Below are 22227 nucleotides of genomic sequence, written 5' to 3' on the forward strand. Positions count from 1 at the left end.
AACATGCAAAAATAAAATGTGCTGATGGAAAAACTTTAATATTCTAACATTCAAAAACTGAATGGCTAGGTGAAGTGTACACAGAATCTCTCGTTATAATTCTTTCAACTGCATAAGAATCTACAATTATCTCAATAAAAATTTCAGTCAAAAATGGAATAAGATGTTTTCCAACTTAATTACAATATTAACTCTAAAGCATATAATGCTAGGGTATTAGATAAAAATAAAAATTGATTAAAAAAGAATGGAATATTAGTGGTTGAAATGAATCAACATGAACCATAGGTCAAAATGAACTGAGGCAAAAAAATTGTAAAAAAAGTTTTAATCTGACACTTAGCATTATACCCCTTTAGGTTAATTGCCATCAACTGCACTAATATTCAACAGTAGTAAATAGTGAACAGGCTAATAAGTTTTCATGGCCTGAGAAGTACTTTTTAAGCCTTTCTATGTAAATATAAATGAGGTAAAATGTATTAGTAAGCATTATGCTTACTCTAAGAATTTATGCAATAACTGAAAACGTATCAGAAAAAAATGAAGAGAATTTTATTTCTCTCTTAAAAACATGCATCTAAAGTATTCATTGTTAGAACTTATAACAAACTCAGAAAAAGGAAGGAAAAATCAGGCCTGCAAAAACTAAAAGGAGAAAAATAAAAGTTACTGGACATAGAAAGGTTGGTCTAGAAATTTTCCAGAACTTGAGAATGAGTAAGTAAAATTAAACATTAGGTAACAGCATGAGACTTAATTGGCCATTAAAGACACCTCTTGGAGATGTTTCTTCTCCTCCGGTTGCCCACTGCTTCTCAGCTAAAGTTGATTGCCTTCCACAAAATTCTTTAAAATGTTTAATTATATTTGTGTGAAATTTCTGGAAAATGTCTAGATAAAGAAATTTTATCTTATTTTTAAAAGCAGTAAAGGAAACAATCGCGTGCAGCCAAAGTTAACAGAAAACACACATCACGCAGAATTTTTAGTCTTGCAATTGAATGGTTACATCATTTAAAAACTGTTTTTAATCAAATGTTAATGAATACATTGCAATTATGGAAGACTAAAAATACTGCATTCTCCTAAAAATTACACACAGCTTAAAGGCACTCAAATGGAACTAGGCAAAGGATTCTAATTAGTCAAAATGATCACCTCATCCTCCTGATAAAGAAGACATAAAAAGTAATTTAAACATATTAATTCATTGTTCACTTATATATCTCTATATATAAACTTAATAATATAAATAAGATTCCTAACAAAGTCTGCTGACACTAGAATCAGAAAGAGTACATTTTCTTCATAGGAGAGTACCATGTTACTCTTTAAACAGTAAAATCCAATTTTCTTTCCTCTCTACTCATATTATTCCATGCCAAAGGAAATATCTCCATTATCTTAGTGGAAAGAATATAATTTCTATATTTTGATGATGCCTTATGAAAATATAGGTTATCATGACAAAATAAGGTATCATAATAAACATTAATGTTACTTCTTAAAGTTCCAACCATGCATGTAACAAACTAAAGTTAATAATTTATAGTTCAGACAGCTGGGTCTAAAATAATAGCTAAAGTGTCAACTTAAAAATTAACTGTTAGAATTCGAAATAATGGGAATTTTCATTGCTTTCTGTTCTTTTCCATGAATATAATAAAGACATAATTCATCTCACTCATTTTGAAAGGAGTCAAAAGCATCTGACTCTCAAATGCAGAAGCATTAAAAACTGAGTACAATAAAAACGTGTTCAATTAAGTACTCAATATAAATATTTTAATAAAATTAATAAAGACAATATGACTAGTCCCTATAATTAATCCTGACTTTGTAATTTACAAGTTAAACTCCTTGAGTAGATACAGCTTAATACCACTTATTACTTACACAATGCATATTAAAATTTATGTGTTATAGTAAATTTTTAGATTAAGGATTTAATGTTCTTTAAGTAATAGTTAATGGTATAATTATAAATAATTACTTTTAGAAATGTAATAATTAAGTAAGGCCTACATGCAAAGTTTTTTATAATATATTACAGAAATATGTTTTAAAGAGAAATACAATAATAGATAAGCATTAATTCACAATAATGTCTACCACAAAGCTTATTTCTGCCTTAAAGTAGGCAATTATAAAAGACATATTTTATACTTAATCTCAAGTGGGTAATATGAGAACAAGTTTCAAAAATATTAGCAAAGGATAATTCTTAGGCAATTCAACACCCTCTTGCCGCAAAAAAGAACAAGAGGAGAGCAGTGTAGGAGCCAGAACCTAAAGCTCTGGAGATACCAGCATAGGCATCAAGTACTACATACACTCTAGAAAGGCTTGGATGAGTATTTAGTTTTCGAAAGTACCAGCCTAAAAGTAAGAAAACTTATTTGGGCTCCAAAATAAAAAATGTATCTTTTAGCACAATTTTTTGGGTATTAAAGATTTTAATTTAAAAAAAATAGTCTACTATACCTCAGGACTTTTTCGGTTCTGCAAAATTTGCTTGTCAGTTTCCTTGTTAGCAAAGTATCTAGTGCAGCCTCGGTTTAAATACTAGAACAAAGAAATGTTAAATGTAATTAACAAATATGACCCTCAGGAAAACAGTTCAGGAGACAATACAACTTAACAAGTAGCGCTAACCATAAAGAACTTCTAAACATAACCTGTCAAGGAAAATCAGTACTTCTATATAAGCATTTTACTCCTACTAATCAAACCAGGGATATTGAAAATCCCAATTCCTCACAGTACATTATATTTTATGGTTAACATAAAAATCAATGCCATAAAGCTTTTCTATATTTAAAGGGCAGCAATTTAAAATATTCACAGTGTCAAATATCTTCATACCAACTACAGATAGTAATGAAAATCACCGTCTTACTAAATGTGTGAGTCTCAAAGACCCACACAGTGTTGTTGAATATTTCAAGTAATATTTCAATTCCTAAATAATTAACAAATATTATCTTTAAATTTCTTAATTTTTTATTTTTAGAACCAGTTCTTTAAAACATGCCTTTCATATTTACTGACAGTTAACACTGACTACACATAAATTACAATACTTGCCATAAGAACCTTCATATTCAAATAACAGTTTCAGCTTTTATCTCAAGGATTTTCTTTGTTGCCCAGAAGCCTTTTAAAGGCTTTCAAAATATAGAACAAGGGAAGTAGTTGGAAGAATATAATACTATATTGGTCTAAAAAGAGAATCTCTTACCCACCTTTAAGGGAGTGAGGGGAGGAGGCAGGAAGGAAGTGCACAAGGAACAAGATGGCAAATTTTTAAAAAACATCTCAGCGCCCCTTAAATCAGGTCACTATGATTCCATGCATCATGGCATGTATTCCAAGATTTAAGATACCACATTATACAGATACCAAGGGGAAAAATTACAGTAAATTTTGAATAATTTTGAAATAAATTAATATTTTAGATGATCAATGCATCCATCTATCTTCCCTCCTCCATTATAATGAAATATTAAAATTGGTAAAAACCAGAAAATGTTGGTATTAAGTTTTTCTTTCTACTGTAGAAACTTTGGGGGGAAAATAAAAGAGAAGGGAGGGGGAATAATACTGGTAAGTATTTTCAATTAACTATTTCAAAAAAGAGCTCTAATATTTAGTAAGATAACAGTAGCTTAAACATACAGAGCCCAAACAAATGTTTTCTTTGGTAGCAAGAATTTATCCCCCCACCCTAATTATTTTTATCAATTACTTGGCTATTGGACAGATGAACTTAATTAATATTACAACCTAGGAAATATACTTGTGTCTTCCAACTTTTCTGTAAATAGAAAGTTGTAACTATTCTTGCAATCTACCCTCATTCTATCAAAGCTTTATTTGTGCTTAAGGATCTTTGCATGACTATAAAATATATACAAAAAATATATACACAAAAATATTTGCAAATTTTGAATAATGTAAAAATTTAAACCTTTATTTTACAAAATACGTGTGTATTTTATGGAAGTGTTCACCCTACTGTAGGATTCTTTTTTATCTTTACCACCATATCTATAATTGCTGTAAACTACCGAAAAACCTGATGAAATTATCAACACACTTCCAAACCACTGTAAGGTATCATCATTTTGGGGGAGGAATAGAGAGGTGTGTGTATTTATGTATGAGAGGAATATCAAGACAGTAGATGTATTTAGGTGAAAGGCAATGCTGTTCCTGTAGTCTCCTAACACCAAAGGACTCGCTTATAAAAGAGGAAATCATGACTCCCAAGTCACACTACAGAGGCAGGAAACTCTCTGACCTGGTCAAGGATTTCAGTAGCTGCCCTTTTAGGATGCCTACGATTGTGCCAGGAAAATCGGTACATTCTGAGACATGCAAAAACTATGCTCTAAGCCTCCAAGCAGAAACGCTAGATTAAGACAAGAGTAGTAACATCACTTTATCATTAACTCATTGAGGACAGAGCCACATCATGATTATTACATTTCATATGATTCACAGTAATTTATATTACTTTTCTAAAAATCATTGTCTAGATATGCCTCTTCTACTTTCATGAAGATAATGTGGTCAACTAATTGCAAATTCCAATTAATGTGGTGAGTTCTAGAGAAGGCTGAACATTTTAATAGATGCAGTTATAAAGCACTTTGAAACAATGAAGTTTTAAAATTTCCAAGTACACATTAAAAGAAACTAATTAAATAAAGAGAAGCTATGATAAATACACATACACACACAGGTACACACAGAGAGAACATATATATATATATGTGTGTATATATATATATATATATATATATATATATATATATACATATATACATATATATATGTATACACACACACACACACACACACACACACACACACACACACGATTTTCAAATGGAGGATTCCTGTCCAAAGAGGACTATCAAAATTACCTGGAAAATTTTACACACACTACATTTCTAACCTCCATACCAAGACTCCCATCTCTCTCACAAGGACACTATTTTCTTGTTTTTTTAAGAGAACTCTTTATTGTAGAAAGTATTACACATGTCCCCCTCTTTCCCCCTTTGACCCCCTCCAGCCCACCCCTGCCCCCTACCCCAGGCCTTCACCACCCTATTATCTGTATCCATGAGTTATGCATATATGCATACAAGATCTTTGATTGGTTACCTCCCATCCACCCACCCTCCCCCACCTTTCCTCTGAGATTCCACACTCTGTTCCATGCTTCCATGTCTCTGGATCCACTCCGTACAACAGTTTATTTTGTTACTTAGATCCCACATATGAGTGAGATCATGTGATATTTATCTGACTTATTTCACTTAGCATGATACTCTCTAGGTAGAGGGACACTATTTCCTAGCTGAGAATTTGTAAATTATGCTAGCCATCCCTAGTCACCACTCCTAGAAACTCAATTGGCTTGCGATTCCTGGCACTCGTGATTTTTCTGTACTTCCCTCACAACTCTACTTGAGCTTCCTTTCTTGGGCAACTCTTCATCTGCTCATCCTCCGCATTTTCTACATCATACAATCTCTCTGGACAACCTCATCTATTCACTATAATGGTTCTAACTTCCACCAGAATACCATCTCCCAAACCGGTCACTCCAGCACTGCCACTGATCTTCTGAACATCCCTGCTCAGATGATCCATAGGTTCCAAACTGAACTCATCCTATGTGCTCAATCTTTCATCTGGCCCTAATATGGTATTTATATCCACTCAGTTTTCCTAATCAAATTTTGGGAAATTATCCCCAACTCTTTCTACTCCCTACCAGAATCAGTCTCCAAGTCCTATCAATATTACCTCTTAATATTTTGTATGCCCACCACTCTGTAACCCTGCCATCCATAAAACAAATTCAGACACCGAGCAATTCTTACTTCAACCTGTAGCCATAGATTCCCAAACAATTTATCGTTGGCTGTTATTTCAATCCATCTCATGCTCTACTCCCTTAAAGTCATCTCCATATTAAAGCCAGAGGAAAGTATAGCTCTGACACCCAATTTTCTACTTAAAGCCCTTAAATAGCTCATTAACTACAGAAGTTCAAACTCTCAAGCATCACCTCCTACCATTTCCTGCTTTACTGTTTCTTGCCTTTCTCTGTTCATCTTTTTGCATCTACCAGGAATAACCTTTGCACCTTTCCTTCTCTAGTCAACACTTGAAAATCCTGCAGGATTCAGTTGTTCCATTAAGCTTTTCCAAAATCCCCAGCATCCTATGCATTTCTATTTATCATTTCAACACATCAGTGTGTGTGTGTGTGTGTGTGTGTGTGTGTGTGTGTGTGTGTGTGTCTCCAGACCCTAGGTTGCTCAGAAGCAGGAACTGTTACATTTTATCTTTTTTTAAAAAAATACATTTTATTGATTTTTTTTACAGAAAGGAAGGGAGAGTTAGAAACATCGACAAGAGAGAAACATCGATCAGCTGCCTCCTGCCCACCTCCCACTGGGGATGTGCCTGCAACCAAGGCACACGCCCCCGACCGGAATCGAACCTGGGACCCTTCAGTCCGCAGGCCGATGCTCTATCCACTGAGCCAAACCAGTTAGGGCTCATTTTATCTTTATAACCCTGGCACAATGTCTGGCACCCACTGGGCAAACAAAAATATTTGTTGTTGAACTGAATTAAGGAAGATAAAATCATAGGCCCTTACTAATATTAATTCAGTGGTCAAGCTTACTTTTGTTTTACAAAAAGTAAAAGGTAACTTTAAAGCCAACATTATAGAACTAGTACAAATTTCTTATTGAGCTTACACTGATAAGGTTAACATCTACCCTTTCACCTGACCATTATATAATTCCTCATATGGTGTTACATTACAAAGGCGGCAGGAAGTCTAAATAGAAATCTACTTAGTACAGAAATTATGTCATGTTACATAAAGCTATCAAAATTTAATGTAAGTTACACAAAACTATCAAAATCCACTAAAATAAGTTTTATAGTCAAAGACAATTCAATTTGCAAGTCTTGCATGAAATTTTTTCATCCAACTTACCCGAAAATTATCTGGGGAGCTCAAATGAAGTTTTTCCCTAATATCTTCAGAAGCACCCGCACACAACCTATAAAAGATATGATAATTCCTCTCCTCTTTGCCTTGAACACAGATCCTAGATTTCTCTAGAAGATAATGGGAAACAAATCCTCCAACAACTGAACTCTAAAAAACAAAGAGGAAACACATTTTTGCATGTCAAGTCTTAAAGTATAACCGATAAATGTTAAAGTATTTATTTTTTCTAATAAACATTTGTCTATCAAAAAGGTTGTAATGTTTATCAAATAAAGGGGGAAAAACACATAACTAAATGTAAGCTTCAAGTGTTTAATAGAGGTCATAGTTTGAACATATGTATTATCCCATCTATTTAAAGTAACAGAGAGACACTAAAACAAATTTACCAGAAGTTCAAGTACAGTACCAATTCTATTAAGACCCTCGTATTTTTCAAAAACATTCCCCAAACATATCATCCCCAAACTCACTCTCACCTTTTCATTGAAATGTATTTCTACAAATTTTCCAAATCGACTGCTATTATTGTTGCGAACAGTCTTTGCATTTCCAAAGGCTTCCAAGAGTGGGTTAGCTATTAAAATAGAAATGAAAATATTTCATCAAAAAATTAGCATAAAGGAAATTTATAAAATGATATAGCTAAAACTGTTCTCAAAAATATTACATGAAAATTCACATGTAATGCCAATTCCCACAAATATTTACTGACTATTCCCTGTTCAGGCCTTATTAACGTGTAAGAGATGGGAAAATTACTCAAAATATATTTAAAAATAAATATGTTATGAGAAAGACTGAATTTTTTAAAATTCACTAAGTTACAAAATTTCTAACTCAAGTTTTTAAACTATTCCCTAAAAATGTTAAGATTGTCACAAGTACATCAGTCCTACTAGAGTAGTGATAATAATACCGAAAACAGCACACCTCTTGTGACAAAATACAGGCAACAAATTATTAGTTGACTTACTTGTCTAAAATATTTTATCTATAATAATAAAAGGATAATATGCTACTAAGACCAGACGTCTTTCAAACGTCCTTCCTGACGAAGCTGGGGCTGGAGGGAAACCAGCCCGGGTTCCGGGTACCTGCTGGAGGCCAGAAGATGGAAGCAGCCCAGGTCCCGGGTGCCGGAGGGAAGCTGGTGCCAGCAGCCCGGTCCCGGATTCCGGAGGGAAGCCGGTGCCGGCAGAAAGCCAGTGCCGGCAGCCAGTGGAAGGAAGGCCTACTCTTGCACGAATTTTCATTCATCAGGCCTCTAGTATATTAATAAAACCTCCAGATTTAACATTTTTACATGCATATCCAATAAAACTAATGAACTAGTTTATAGAATTATCTACACAGGTTCTCAGAACAATAGTTTGTAAATCTCAATAAACAAATATAAGATTTGTTTTTATTTTATAGACATATCACATCTATAAGGTTACCAGAATCTATTCTTGTACTCACAAGAGTCTCAACTGTAAACATACCAGACTAATGTCAATCTTAGTCACATATTCTCCCTCAACCACCTAATAAATTGCTTCACAATGTCTATCGCTAGAGTATTTTTTATGAAACTTTAAAATCCATTTCTCTTATTCTAGCCACAGTAGAAAACTTAACTAGTCTCTAAACCGGCCCGTTTGAAATGAATAAAAGTATTGAAAAAAAAGACCGTACCCTTTTATGTAATGATGTTTACTTTGAATTTATATTAGTTCACACAAACACTCCATCCATGCTTTTGTTCCGGCCCTCCAGTCCAATTTAAGAACCCATTGTGGCCCTCGAGTCAAAAAGTTTGCCCACCCCTGCTCTAAACCCTTTTAAAGATCACTCCCCCGTTTTTTCACTTGGAAAAATAAGTAAGAAAGCATGTAAAACTAAAGGCAATGTTAGCATATATACCTCACCTTTCAGGTGGGCAAAAAACTATTGCACAACACAGTCAACTGACTTGTGGAAGGTCACATGACTGGCTACTGGCAAAAAAAGGGACTTAATTACAGGTCTCCCCAACTCCTTTACGGACTCCATCACCAGTTTTTACTGAAAGATTTAATATATTAATAAAATACCCAAAAATAGGATAAGGGCCTCTCCATCAAAAAATTGTATTAATGCTATTAATGATATACTTATTCCAAACTTCAATTAAAATGGCATCAAAAGATTTCTGTGTCCTGCCAGTTAATATGCACTATCCTCTAGTAAAGGGTTGTAGAAATATTTGGGATAATACTTTCCAACTTTTCTCAACTCGAGAACACTACATGTTGTACAATACAGCACAGCCTTGTATTCAATTCTCAGGCAAGTGTGCACCTCAAGTAAACAAATCAGAATACTAATTAGTAGTTTATTGAATTAACCCATAATTTGTTTTATTTATTTATTTGTTTGTTTGTTTGTTTATTTATTTATTTAATTTTAAAGGGTAATTCCGTCACTAAAGTAGGTACTTTACAGTGAATATAGCATTACTTACGAGATCCTCATACTTGTTGTGTCACAATACCACAGTGAGAATTGTAAGTAAAAGTAAAAAAATCATTTAGATCAAGAAACATGAATCAATTTACAGAGCCTTGCCTTCTAATTGTACTCTTCTGTTAAAATGATTTTCCCCAAAAGCACTTCAATTCTAAATAACCTTCTTGCTCTCTCCTATTTTACAAAAAAAAAAAAACACACAAAGTAAAAACAGGAGGCTACAGAGCTTCCTGTATTTCCTTCATTCACCCAAAAGATGTTTCCTGCATTTCTTTCATCCATCCACTGCTGTTTATGGATCACTGATATGCTATGTATCAGGACTACACCAGAGGTTTGGAATATATAAAAATTCTTGCCATCTTAGCATTTACATTGGTGGAGGGGAAGGAGTGACAACAGCTATTAAGTAAATGAAAACATGGTATCTGAGCAAAGATTTGTTGAAGGAAGAATCTTGGGTCTCTGGGAGAACATGCCAGACCACTTACAGAGGATTCTCTCGTACATATCTAACAACATAAAATAATAATTTTAAAAATTAACAATACCTTCGACAATTCTATCATCAATATCTTGACCTGTTCCATAGGATTCAGTCAGATATCTGTTTAAAATATGATATAAAAATTTAGATGACAATAAATTATAATTTTAACATGACAATTTTAATATTGTTTAATACATGGAAAATTTAAACCTGGATCATTGTTGTAACTGGTTATCTAAAAATTACAAATTTATATTTAAATGCAACTATTCTGTTACAGCTCTTTAAACATTTAAATCTATCTGGATTGCCTTTAACATCTAAATCAGCATTGTTTTTAAAAAACTATTTTGGGGAATATTCTGACTTTAACCATCTGGTTTTAAATATGCCATACATTGCACACAGGAATATTCATTTCTGCATTTGATTACGAAGGCTTTAGTGATAGCCTATTAATTCAATCTCTCTGGCTAGATAAAATACAGTAATCTGCCACTGAACAACTAGGAAATTACCACTCTTCATGTTGTTACAGTGCAAGATAAAACATGACGGATCAACTACTTGCCTGGCATATTTCAAAACAGAGAAACCTCTGACTTATCAGTTTACACCATAATTTTACAGTTTCTTAATTACTTGTTCATTTCAAAGGTGTATATTAACCACAGACTTACTATATGACTATTACATACAAGAGAAAAAGAAACTTAACCACTTAGAATTCCAAGAGTATTAGGAAGCATTCATTTAACAAGAATTGCACGTGCATAATAGGCAATAACAAACTCAAATTGGTTTCATATAAATAACTCTAAATAGCATATACATTTGCATTAAAAAAAATAGCAAAGTTTGAAAAAGGGATCTACCATGCAGCAATCGACTAAGAACTATAATACATGAGAACAACCCTGGTGAGAATTTAGAATGCATTCCCCGGTCCTAGCAGTAGCTTTAACATTAGACTTAACATCCCTGATATATAAACTGAAAGTATTAAACTATAATGAGTACTATTGTTCCTTCTGTATTTAAAATGCTATGATTTGAAAAAAAAAGTGTACAGTTTAATTTGATGGCAGCACAAGGGATACACTGAGAGGAAGGTTGTGGATAAGGAGAAATAAGGCCAGTCATCATTAATGTAAAAAAAGGGTTTCAACTATACTAATTGCGGGGGAATATTGAGAACAGAATGTAAAGGTTGGATGTGAAGGAATATTCATAGATTTCCCTTTGCCTAACCAGCACTGGTCTTCTCCAGTATCCTCAAAAGAGTAACGTCAGAAATAGTTTTCAATATACAGAGCTTAGCTTCCACATAAGATGTCTGCTTGAAATAGCGTCATTCACAACAGCATGGATGGACCTTGAGAACATTATGCAAAGTGAAATAAGTCAAACAGAAAAGGCTAAGATCTATCTATATGATGTAATTCATATGTGGAATATAAAACTGAAACTAATGAACACAAATAGCAGTGTGGTGGCTTGCCAGAGGGAGGGGGTGAGGGAAGAAAGGGGTCCTAATATGAGGTGACAGGAGAAGATTTGACTCTGGGTGGTGGACACATGGTCCTATAAACAGATTCTGTAAATAAGTTATCCACACATGAAACCTGTATGTTCATGTCGACCAATGTCACCCCAATAAAATTAAAAACATTAATAATAAAATAAAATAAAAGGGATACAGCCCACTATTTTAAACTAGGTCATAAAACATGCAAAGAAATCCAAAATCAACCTGTTCAAACCAATCTCAAAGAGATATCTGTATCTCTTTGTTCATAACATATTCATCGCAGCACTATTCACAGTAGCCAAGAAATGGAAGCAATCCAAGTGCACACTGATAAATGACTGGGTAAACAAAATGTAATATATACATACAATGGAATATTATTCAGCCTTACTAAGGAAGGAAATTCTGACATATGCTACAACATAAATGAACCTTGAGGACATTACATTAAGTGGAAAAAGCCAGTCACAGAAAGATAAACACAGTATGATTTACTTATATGAGAGGTATCTAGAGTAGTCAAAATCACAGAAGCAGAAAATATAAGGGTGGTTGCCAAGGGCTGAGCTAGAGGAAAATGGGGAATTGTGTAATGGGTATGGAGTTTCAGTGTTGCAAGATGAGAAGTTCTGGAAACTGACTGAAAAACAATGTGAATATATTGAATATTACTGAACTGTACACATTAGAAGTGGTTGAGATGGTAAATTTTGCTATATATTTTTGTCACAATAAAAAAAATCAACCTGTTCAAATTTTATTCCACGTTAGCTCAATATTTCTCACCTTAGAACAAATTTTGTATTTTCCGTTTTGCCAGCTCCAGATTCTCCAGATACAATGATAGACTGACTCATCTTGAGCACCTTCATGTCTCGAAAAGCCTTATCAGCTGGAGTCAAAATAACACATTAATGATGAGCAGTGCATTAAATACAGATTTACTAGATGACAGAAAATTCATTTACTAGCAAAGAGAAATTACTCCTAAAGAAATTATAAATGCATGCTTATAATTAAATGAAAGCATTCAAAAGTATTCAAAACATCTCTAAAGTATTTGCTTTAAATGGTCTGGCAGCTTATGATTCTGACAGCTAAGTAATGTGAAAGCCAAATAAACAACTCTTATGTTTGTACTAGAATGTCTCCATATTATGAGCTGTGGCTCAGTTCTTCCCAGTACCAGAAATCTGCAGAGATTAAAAATGCTCACTATGAAAAACTAATGAAGTCCACAGAGAAAAATAAGACATCAACGAGCTATCAATTACGAGCTCTGGAAAAAAAAATCTGGCAACCAAAAATTCTTCTGGAGGAAAAAATACATAATTGCAAAATAAATCTGTGTTTTTTCTGTAATACTATTACTCAATTTAAACATCTTGTAGAACTTATCAGCATTTCAAAAAGAGGCAGAATTAACTGCTTTAATTTGTTCATATTTGCAATTGTTTATATATATATATTTAATCTTTAACTATCTTCCTTATACTCCAACTATTTACGCTATAAAGTGTCTCAAACTGTAAGACTACACATATAAGTTGAGCATGATTTAATTCTGTTAAAGTGGCCTCAAATTAAAATATTGCTATCCTTACCAATGAAGCAGACTTTACCAGTGACTTTTACTCTAAGGACCAAATGCAAACTACATGCAAGAGTATACCCATCCTTTTGACCAATTTTTCAGCAATCTGTTCCACCCACTTTTGTGGAGTCATTGTAAATACATTCTTTAGCAGTAAACAACTAAAAATAAAAGCCAGTTTATTTACATTTTAAATATGTAACTTCTCTCCAGCAAGGAACTTGCTCATATTCAGGTTCTAAGGATTTTGCACCATTTTGGTAGCTTACGGAAAACATACCAATACCCATTAGAGCAGTGGTTCTCAACCTTGGTTGCACATTACAATCACCTGGGAATCTTTTTAAAATCCTGATTTCTGGGCCTCATTCCAGGTGAAATCAGGATTTTAAAAATGTTCCCAGGTGATTCTAATGTGCAGCCAAGGTTGAGAACCACTGCATTAGAGCATCTTAGAATCAAAAGTCAATCTGCCATTGCACTGGACTCGGCTGACATATTCAGTCTCCTAACCGTACACAGTACACAAGTCAGCCAAAACTGGAAGTTCATGAGGCCTAGTTATGCCAAAACACAGGCATGAAGTGCAAGCCCAAAGAGAAACAGCTACACTAAGAATCAGAACCAAAACATATCATCAGTTAAGTAACTGCTCGTTATGTCTGGATCCAAAGGGTTAGCTAACATCTCTGTACTTGCAGTTACCGACTGTGGGTCAAATAACTCCATCTCTCTGTTCCTTAGAACTGGAGTGCTTTAAGATGAGAAAAAGCCTGAGAAAGGCAAAGACAGATACTGCTGTCTTCCCATAGATTCCCCAGAGATATGAAGCATACACCATTTTTAGTCCTTTCAACTTTATAAAACCCTGATGTAAAGTGAGGCCTGGCAGACATCTGCTCTTACGCTCACAAGTGATGTCCTGGGGAAGAGCAGAAGGCCAAGGCCTCAAAGCTATAAAGGAGGACACTTCTAAACTGAAACTGATTGCGTTGAGGAGTCAAAAAGGGCCATGAGGTCAGCTTTTGTTATGTCCTACTTTTAAAGAGTAGACACACTTAAAAGGACACAGGCACTTAACAAAGATAATGATATACAACTGACCCGTGATTTGGTTATGAAGTATTCTTCCCCACCCTGTAAAATGCGTGCAACTAACAATGGTGATATATTCAAAAGGCATACGGGCTCTCCAAAATACATATTCAACTCATGATATCTTCTGTTCATCTATTAAAAACTGTGTAAATTTATACAATGTAAGAAAAAATAAAAACTAGGATGCACTGAAATTACTTACCAATTGCAAAGACATGAGGTGGCATTGTCCCAAGAGATTTTCCTTGATAAGACTTTATTGTTTCTGAAGAATATATTTTAGGTATGTCAAAGTAGGGGTTCACTGCAATCAGAATGTTGGCGACATATGTCTAAATAGGAAAAGCATAAATACAGGATTTTCCAATTACTATTTTCATTTAAAACTAAACAAGGCTCATAGGGGAGAAAATATAGCAAATAAGTACTTCCAATTCACTATACTCCCAATCTGCATTTCTACCCCTAAACATTCCCTGATCTCTACAGGACCCATATTTCTCTAACGCTCAATAAATGTATCTTCTCATCCCAAACTCATCTCAAACTCAGCACATCCAAAATCAAGATTATTTCTCTTGACTTCCTTTTTTGCCTCAAAGAAAACATTCTCCTTCCATGTGCTCCCCAGGTTGATGGTATCACTAACAATTCTTCACAGATAGAAAGCTGAGTCTCTAAGCCTCTAGCTCAGCCTTCTTCTGTTGACTCTTCTTATGAAATCTATTCTCCCAGTTCGATTCCTACAGCCCAAGTTTTGGTCATTAATATTCCTCACCTAGACTATTTTATTCACCCTATTACTGAAGAGTTTAATATAGCTCGTGGGATCCTCTAGGCCTATTCCTCCCATCACTGAAAGACAAAAATTGATTTAGCTCTGTGGTGATCACTTGGTCCCAGATTTTGCAAAACAACATATGCTAACCATTACCTTAAATACTGCCGGGCTAAATGTTTAATGAACAACTTAAGCTGGCTTTTGAATCTGGAACTTAACTGTGGCTTTAAAAGGCCAAAAAAATGCACCAATAGGATTTATAAAATTCCCTGCGGGTAGAAAGAGAGTTGTGGTTTAGCAATTAGTTGTGGTTTACTGGTCAAACTAGGACAGGCAGGACCATATTTTTCTCTTTTCTACTTCTAGTTGTGGAAGGGAAATGATGCGGAAACCTTGAATTCTCAGACGACTAATCTCAAATTCAGTGACTGTTCCCAAAAATGCTTCCTGGAGTGGGGTAAAAAATAAGAAATTCCAGATAATTATATTTCTATGGGAGACAAAAGGAAAATAACAGAGATTTCAGTAACCAATGAAAATGTTAAAGTGAGATAGCTGTTGTTATACTCAAGTCTAAGAGAGAAAAGTGATACTTCTGGTTGATGAGAAATATAAAAATATCAAAATTTAAGCTCTTATTCGAAACTGCTTCTTTCTCTTACAAATACTATAGTAATAATAACTATATTTATATGTTGCTCATTTTTAATGGCTTTATAACTAGAAGGCATAATTGGCTAGGAAAAAACATACCAATCTTGGCTTTGGTTAACTTTGGAAAAACTGGTTCTCTAAACAGGAGCTGATGAAGCCAAACAGCCACTACCTAACAGGGGTCATTTGCCCACCTGCATACATATCTTATAAACAGAGGGTCAAAAAGCTATGAATAAACCTAAAATTCTCCAGAGGGAAGTAAACATTATACATGAGAAATAAAAACTTAAATTCCACAAACAGACTAATTTTTTATCAACCATGCAATCCAGCAAAAATTTGTAAGCCAACTAAGCTCAATGTGTAAAAAAGACAACTAATGTTTTAAATACTATTAATGCTGCATGTAAACCCTCAGTTATTAACAGCCATGTACAGTACCACTGCAACATAGGAAGCACTGAAAGACCAATCAGAATCCCGTGAGTATTAAGCTTTAGTATAATCATCCCAAATAAAAACAAAGTATCTCAATTTTTAAGAAGTATGACGATTCTATAAAGGTATAAAAGTTTCCTAACTTCAAGAAAGAGAAGTCAATCAAAATTTGCTTAAATATGTACGAATGGTCCACCACCACTGAATAATATAAGATAAAAAAAAAATAGTGGCCAATTCTATCTGAAATATGATGTTTCCTGGTTATATTCAGTCAACTTTTGTTAAACTGCTTTAACAAACAAATTTTAAAAGTTTGTATTATGTTGATACTTAAAACAGCATTTAGCACACATCGGGTGCTCAACAGCAGTCTGCTGATGGAGTGGCTTTTGCTTCTAAATATATTTCTACTCAAGAATAGCCATATGTCAATCTTAGTGTATCCTTTATTTAGTTGATGTTGAAAAAAATAAAGGAGGAGAGTGAAGGCTTAAAACTGTGCTATGTAGAACTGACAATCATGATATGGAACACATTTTTTAAAAAAATAGCTGATAGCCCTGGTCGGTTTGGCTTAGTGGATAGAGCGTTGGCCTGTGGACTGGGGGGTCCCGGGTTCGATCCTGGTCAGGGGCATGTGCCCGGGTTGCGGGCTCAATCCCCAGTGGGGGGTGTGCAGGAGGCAGCCGATCAATGATTCTCTCTCATCATAGATGTTTCTATCTCTCTTTCCCTCTCCCTTCTTCTTTGAAATGGATAAAAATATATATTTTTTAAAAAAAAAAAAACAACTGTGCTATGTAGAACTGAAAGATGGCAAGTGAACTCTTTTGGGAAAGATTAGATTATTTCTATTTCCCAGCTGTCACTACTTGGACAGATGGCAAAGACTAAAGGTAATTTAGTCAGAATTAAGTAAGTACAATTAGGCAAATTGATAGTGTTATAAAAGATTAAGACTGTCATTTGATCTAGGAGGTGTCAAAGAAGCCATGTGTTTTCTTCGTTCAAAAATAATGAAGAGTCCCATCTTTATAACAGGAGAACTACAGTGGGTAATTTATCTCCAGCCAACAAAGGAATCCACAATTAGGTCATATTAGAATAAAACCTTTAATGTGCACAATGAGTAATTATAATTAAAACATGCCAGTTAATTATCCATCTGAATAATTTGGTGCAAGTCTATTTACATTAAAAGCATTCTCTTTCATTTCTTAATATTCTAGATTTTTAAGGTCGGTATCTGTTCAGGATCTAATGGTATACTACGACTATGTAGGCTGTGTGCGCAGCATTTCCGTGTTCTTGATTATTTCCTCAGGTACTGCCTTCAGTGTAATTTACATTTTTTGTCATCCAAGTTTTTAATTTCAATATACATTTTTTATAGGATGCCTTAAATTCTCTGCAGAACAACGTGAAAAGTGAATTAATTACACAAATCTAGCCTGACCAGTGTGGCTCAGTGGTTGAGCGTCAACCTATGAACCAGGAGGTAGCAGCTCGATTCCCAGTCAGGGCACATGCCCGGGTTGCAGGCTCGATCCCCAGTGTGGGCATACAGGAGGCAGCCGATCAATGATTCTCTCTCATCATTAATGCTTTTCTCCCCCCCCCGCCCCCTTCCGCTCTGAAATCAATAAAAATACTTTTAAAATTTTTAAACAGATCTACAGATATATATCAAAAATAAGACATCAAATCCCCAAATAATTAATGTTTTTTAAATAAAATTAAACATTTTTAAATCTGAAAGATAGCAGATGATGCTCTGAATTCATTATTTTATTCCACAAATATCTACCACATACCTACTATGTACCATTCATGTTGTAAGCCCTGGAGTTATAGCAGTAAATTAGAAAAAAATCCTTATCCTCATAGAACTCACTCTATTCAATAGGCTCAGATCAAATATTATTTCCTATTAGAAAGTTTCAAGTTTTACATCCTATGAACAACAAAAACTTAAATAATGGGTAAAATACTTACATAAATTCTGTCTTTACTGTATCGAACTTTGATATTATGGAGAAGTGTAGCTTCATTTAAATACATTAGTGAACCTGAGACATTAAATGAGTATATCATTAGATTTTGGAAGAAAAAAAATAAAGTAAAACAACACCATTTTAATCTGAATCACTTTGTTCCAAGCTAAAATTCATCTGCTAGATTTAATTACATCTTTTTCAAACCCTGGTACATGTAAACCCAAGAAGCCAATTTAAAATATATCAAGTTAAGCCTTGGCCAATGTAGCTCAGCGAGTTGCAGCATCGTCCCCGTATACCAAAAGGTTTCGGGTCCGATTCCAGGTCAGGGCATATACCTAGATTTTGGGATTGATCCCCAGCAGAGGCACATATGGAAGGCAACCAACTGATGTTTATCTCTCACTTAGATGTTTATCTCTCTCTCACCCCCTTCCTCTCTCTAAAATCAATAAAAATAAATCAATAAATAAACTATACCCAGTTTACATATGTGTTACAGTTATATTTATAAACAATAAATTTCTAACCAGCTGAGTATATCTAGTGAATACCAGGTGAGTACATATTAATGAAGGTTGGTTAAAAACTGGTGCTCAATTCAAGTGGAAAGAAGGTAGGACTTTAGATAGCACTGATATTATTACACTTGTGACACAACAAGGTGATGACACTAATTTAATCTGACACTTAGAATTTTACAGAAAAACCCAAAAGATAAAATGTTAGAAGGGGAAGGGACCATTAGATCATTCAGCCAGTGCCTCACAAGTGACATAATGAAGAAAGAGTCCTGGAGAAATTATACACTTGATCACTGAACTTGGGGTGAGGGGTGCTAACTACTCTTGCAATTGAAAATCCAGATATAATTTATGTCAGCTCTCTGCATACTTGAATTCCCAACCACAGATTGAAAATATGTGTATTCTTAACCCAGGATATGCAGCTAGTTAATAGCAGAATCAGGGTAGAAAGCTTGTTTTTCTGATGCTTATTCTACTGATATGTCAGAATATACATACACATGTACACACATACACACTCACATGCACACACTCTGACATATTCTATTCTCCAAGCCTAACCTACTCGCCCAGCCCTCCAATCCTCTGAGCTCCATTTCTACATTTCCACCACATGCTAGAGTAGACAAAAACACTCTTCTTCCCAACCATTTGGTTTCTACAATTAGCACCACCAGACTACAAACCTTAGTCAATACTTAGGATCTGATTGTGTGTTTTTTTCTCCCTTCTTGCTCTAAACCAGTTTCCGACTCCTTATACCATGCAATAACGTGTGTAGGAAGCACAGTACCAGACTCATGGTAGGCACTCAAAATTAGCATAATCTAAATCTCAGGTATGTCTCCTCTTTCTTTATATTTCCACGGCCCCAGTTCCAGTTTAGGTCACATTACCTCTTTTGTAATCATAGCACCCTCTTAATTGTCTACTGCCTCACCCTTTCTTCTCCTTAATCCAGGCTGCTCAGCACATTAACTAAAGTGGTACCCTAATTAAATATTTCTCCTCATCAAAAAACATCAATGGGTCTCCATCATCTACCAAAGTCCATATTCAAGACTGGTATTCAGGGCCCATGTTAAAGCTGCATATTCAGCTAACCTTTTCATATAATTGTCCACAACTTCCTTTAATATGATCTAACTTACACACAGACTACAGTATTTATTAAACCCAAATATCATCCATGCATTAAACTCCACCTCTACATCTCTAGGTGTCAAAAATCTACCTATTCATTAAGGTCAATGCAAAAGATTGTCTCAAAAATGATATTTCCCCATTCTCACCACCAGCCCCACCACTAGAATTACTTGCTTCTTTGTACTTCCTTTATGGTGTTGACCACAGACTGCCAGTATTGCAACTGAAATTTTGTATATCTGGTTTTGGCTGCTAAACCAGTTCTAAACCTGCCTAATTCACTTGCTTGTTTCCTTGGTTCCTCATTGAAGTTGTATATATGCCTATAATGAATTATGCCTATCATACAATTCAACACCTAATCAATTCGGTCAAATAAGAGCTTCTTGCTATACCTATCTCAGACTATCCATTCTTCTACACTCATACAGTGCAGACAATTCACTTGCCAAAAACACATGGCTCACTGTTTTCTAATGCCACTTATGGCTGAACTAGAAGCCCAGCGCACAAAATCATGCATGGGTAGGGTCCCTAGGACTAGCCTGTGATCAGGGCCATCTTCTGCCCACTCGCCAGTCCCCAGTCCCGCCCCACCACCACCCACCCTGGTTTGCCATGCTGCAATTGGAGCCTGTGAGCCGGGGACAAGGGTGAGGGGGGACCAAGAGGTGGTCAATACACCTCATATCGACTGGTAGAGCAGTTGTTCCAGTCGTTACACTTATGGTCGCTGGCCTTTTATTATATAGGATAAGACAGAGTAAGAAGTAGGTGGAGCCTCCTAACAGCTTTAATAGCAGCTTTCCTTCAAATTAAGAAAAGATATGGACCTAAGAATCCCAAAACACCAATCAGAAAGAATATATGCACCCCTAAGTTCATAGCAGCATTTTTACAATAGCTAAGATCTGGAAACAGCCCAAGTGCCCATCAGTAGATGAGTGGATAAAAAAGCTGTGGTACATTTATCCAATGCAATACTACATGGCTGTAGAAGAGAAATAATTGTGACAGCATAGGTGAACCTGGAGATTACTATGCTAAGCAAAATAAGGAGTCAGAGAAAGGCAAATACTACATGATCTCACTAATATGTGGAATCTAATGAACAAAATAAAACCAGAGGCATGGATACAGGGGACAGACTAACAGAGGTCAGAGGGCAAGGGATGGGAAGGACTGGATAAAAGAAGGTGAAGAGGTTAGCCAAAGAACATTTATACACAGCACATTTTTTCTCAATCTCTTACACCTAAAATAACAGCTACCAGAGGTTAAGAAATATGCCAACAAGTTTAAATATAACATTCCCAGACATGTAACATACACATTATTACTCCCATTTTACAGATAAGAAACTGAAAGAGGAGAGATATGTTGCCCATAGGCACAAAGCTTCCTACTAGCGAGTTGGAATATGAACTCAGGCTCTCCCTGCGTCCACAGCTCTACCATGACTCTACTCCACAATGCCCATTCACACATGCAGCTCTTACAGGTTCCCTCAAATGTGAACTCCAAAGAAATTCAACGAGAACAAAATAGATTCCTTTCTCTCATCTTTATTTTTTAAATGGAGAGTTTTTTATGTCAGATACGTTTAATTAAATCCATGGCAACCGGACATGACTCAAATACTGCCAAATAAAAAATGAAATATGGTTACTACTTAATCTTGAAAATGTAAGAATTAACATGACTTATTCACTGAATAAAGATTTTTTTCCACCAAACACACTAAGATAGTTATGTCAAAATAATGTTTCATTTTAATGTAATGTTCTGAAATCAATTTTTCAATTTGTACTTACTACACAATATTTTTTTAAATGTTTGTTTCCTTCAAACAATGACATTAAATAGGTCCCCTTGACTCAACCTCCAAATTATTGAACATATACTACTATAAATATCATCTGATTCTAGAAGAGGTTCAAAATAATTTTCAAAACCATTAACAAGAGATCTTCAGATCAGACTTCAAGGTAAATTATTACTATTCCCTACATTTACACAACTGAGACAACACTAGAAAGACATTCAAGATACTCTTTCACCAAAGTGCAAATGTAAGACAATAATAAACTTAGGGCTTTTGAGCTCCTCCATTCACACAAATCTTCATGTCAAAGGGCTACATTTCTTCTGAACCAGTATCGTGTACCTAATAATATAAACACTAATTTATTTTTTTGGAGGAACAATTCTCTTTTCTGGGATGAGAACTATTTTTAACTTGCTACTTACAGTTATCTTCCACATCTTTTTTACTGTCCTCTTCTGCAGGGAACACTTGGTTTATGAGAGCCAAAAATGTCTAACAAACAAAACAAGAGTTCATTAAACTACAGGTTTATAAATAGTAAGAAAAATAAAGCAGCTTAATTGGTTGCATACATTGTCATAATGGCA

The 22227-nt window shown here is 34.7% G+C and overlaps 1 protein-coding gene across 15 annotated transcripts in view; it reads right to left on the reverse strand.

Moving 5' to 3' along the window:
• The window catches only part of MYO6 (myosin VI), a 141547-nt gene that overhangs the window by 53978 nt on the left and 65342 nt on the right, over positions 1–22227 (reverse strand). For all 15 annotated transcript variants that reach the window (XR_004968894.1, XM_036317775.1, XM_036317787.1 and 12 more), the window contains 8 exons: positions 22063–22132; positions 18138–18211; positions 14466–14595; positions 12358–12463; positions 10102–10157; positions 7537–7634; positions 7040–7204; positions 2488–2568 (listed from right to left, as the gene is read on the reverse strand). Coding sequence is in view for 14 of the 15 variants with exons in the window: in XM_036317775.1 (XP_036173668.1) it covers positions 2488–2568; positions 7040–7204; positions 7537–7634; positions 10102–10157; positions 12358–12463; positions 14466–14595; positions 18138–18211; positions 22063–22132 (780 nt within the window). In the remaining variant the exon portion in view is untranslated. The remainder of the gene's footprint in view (positions 1–2487; positions 2569–7039; positions 7205–7536; positions 7635–10101; positions 10158–12357; positions 12464–14465; positions 14596–18137; positions 18212–22062; positions 22133–22227) is intronic.

Source organism: Myotis myotis, unplaced genomic scaffold, assembly GCF_014108235.1.
Source record: "Myotis myotis isolate mMyoMyo1 unplaced genomic scaffold, mMyoMyo1.p scaffold_m19_p_7, whole genome shotgun sequence".
Lineage (NCBI taxonomy): Eukaryota > Metazoa > Chordata > Mammalia > Chiroptera > Vespertilionidae > Myotis > Myotis myotis.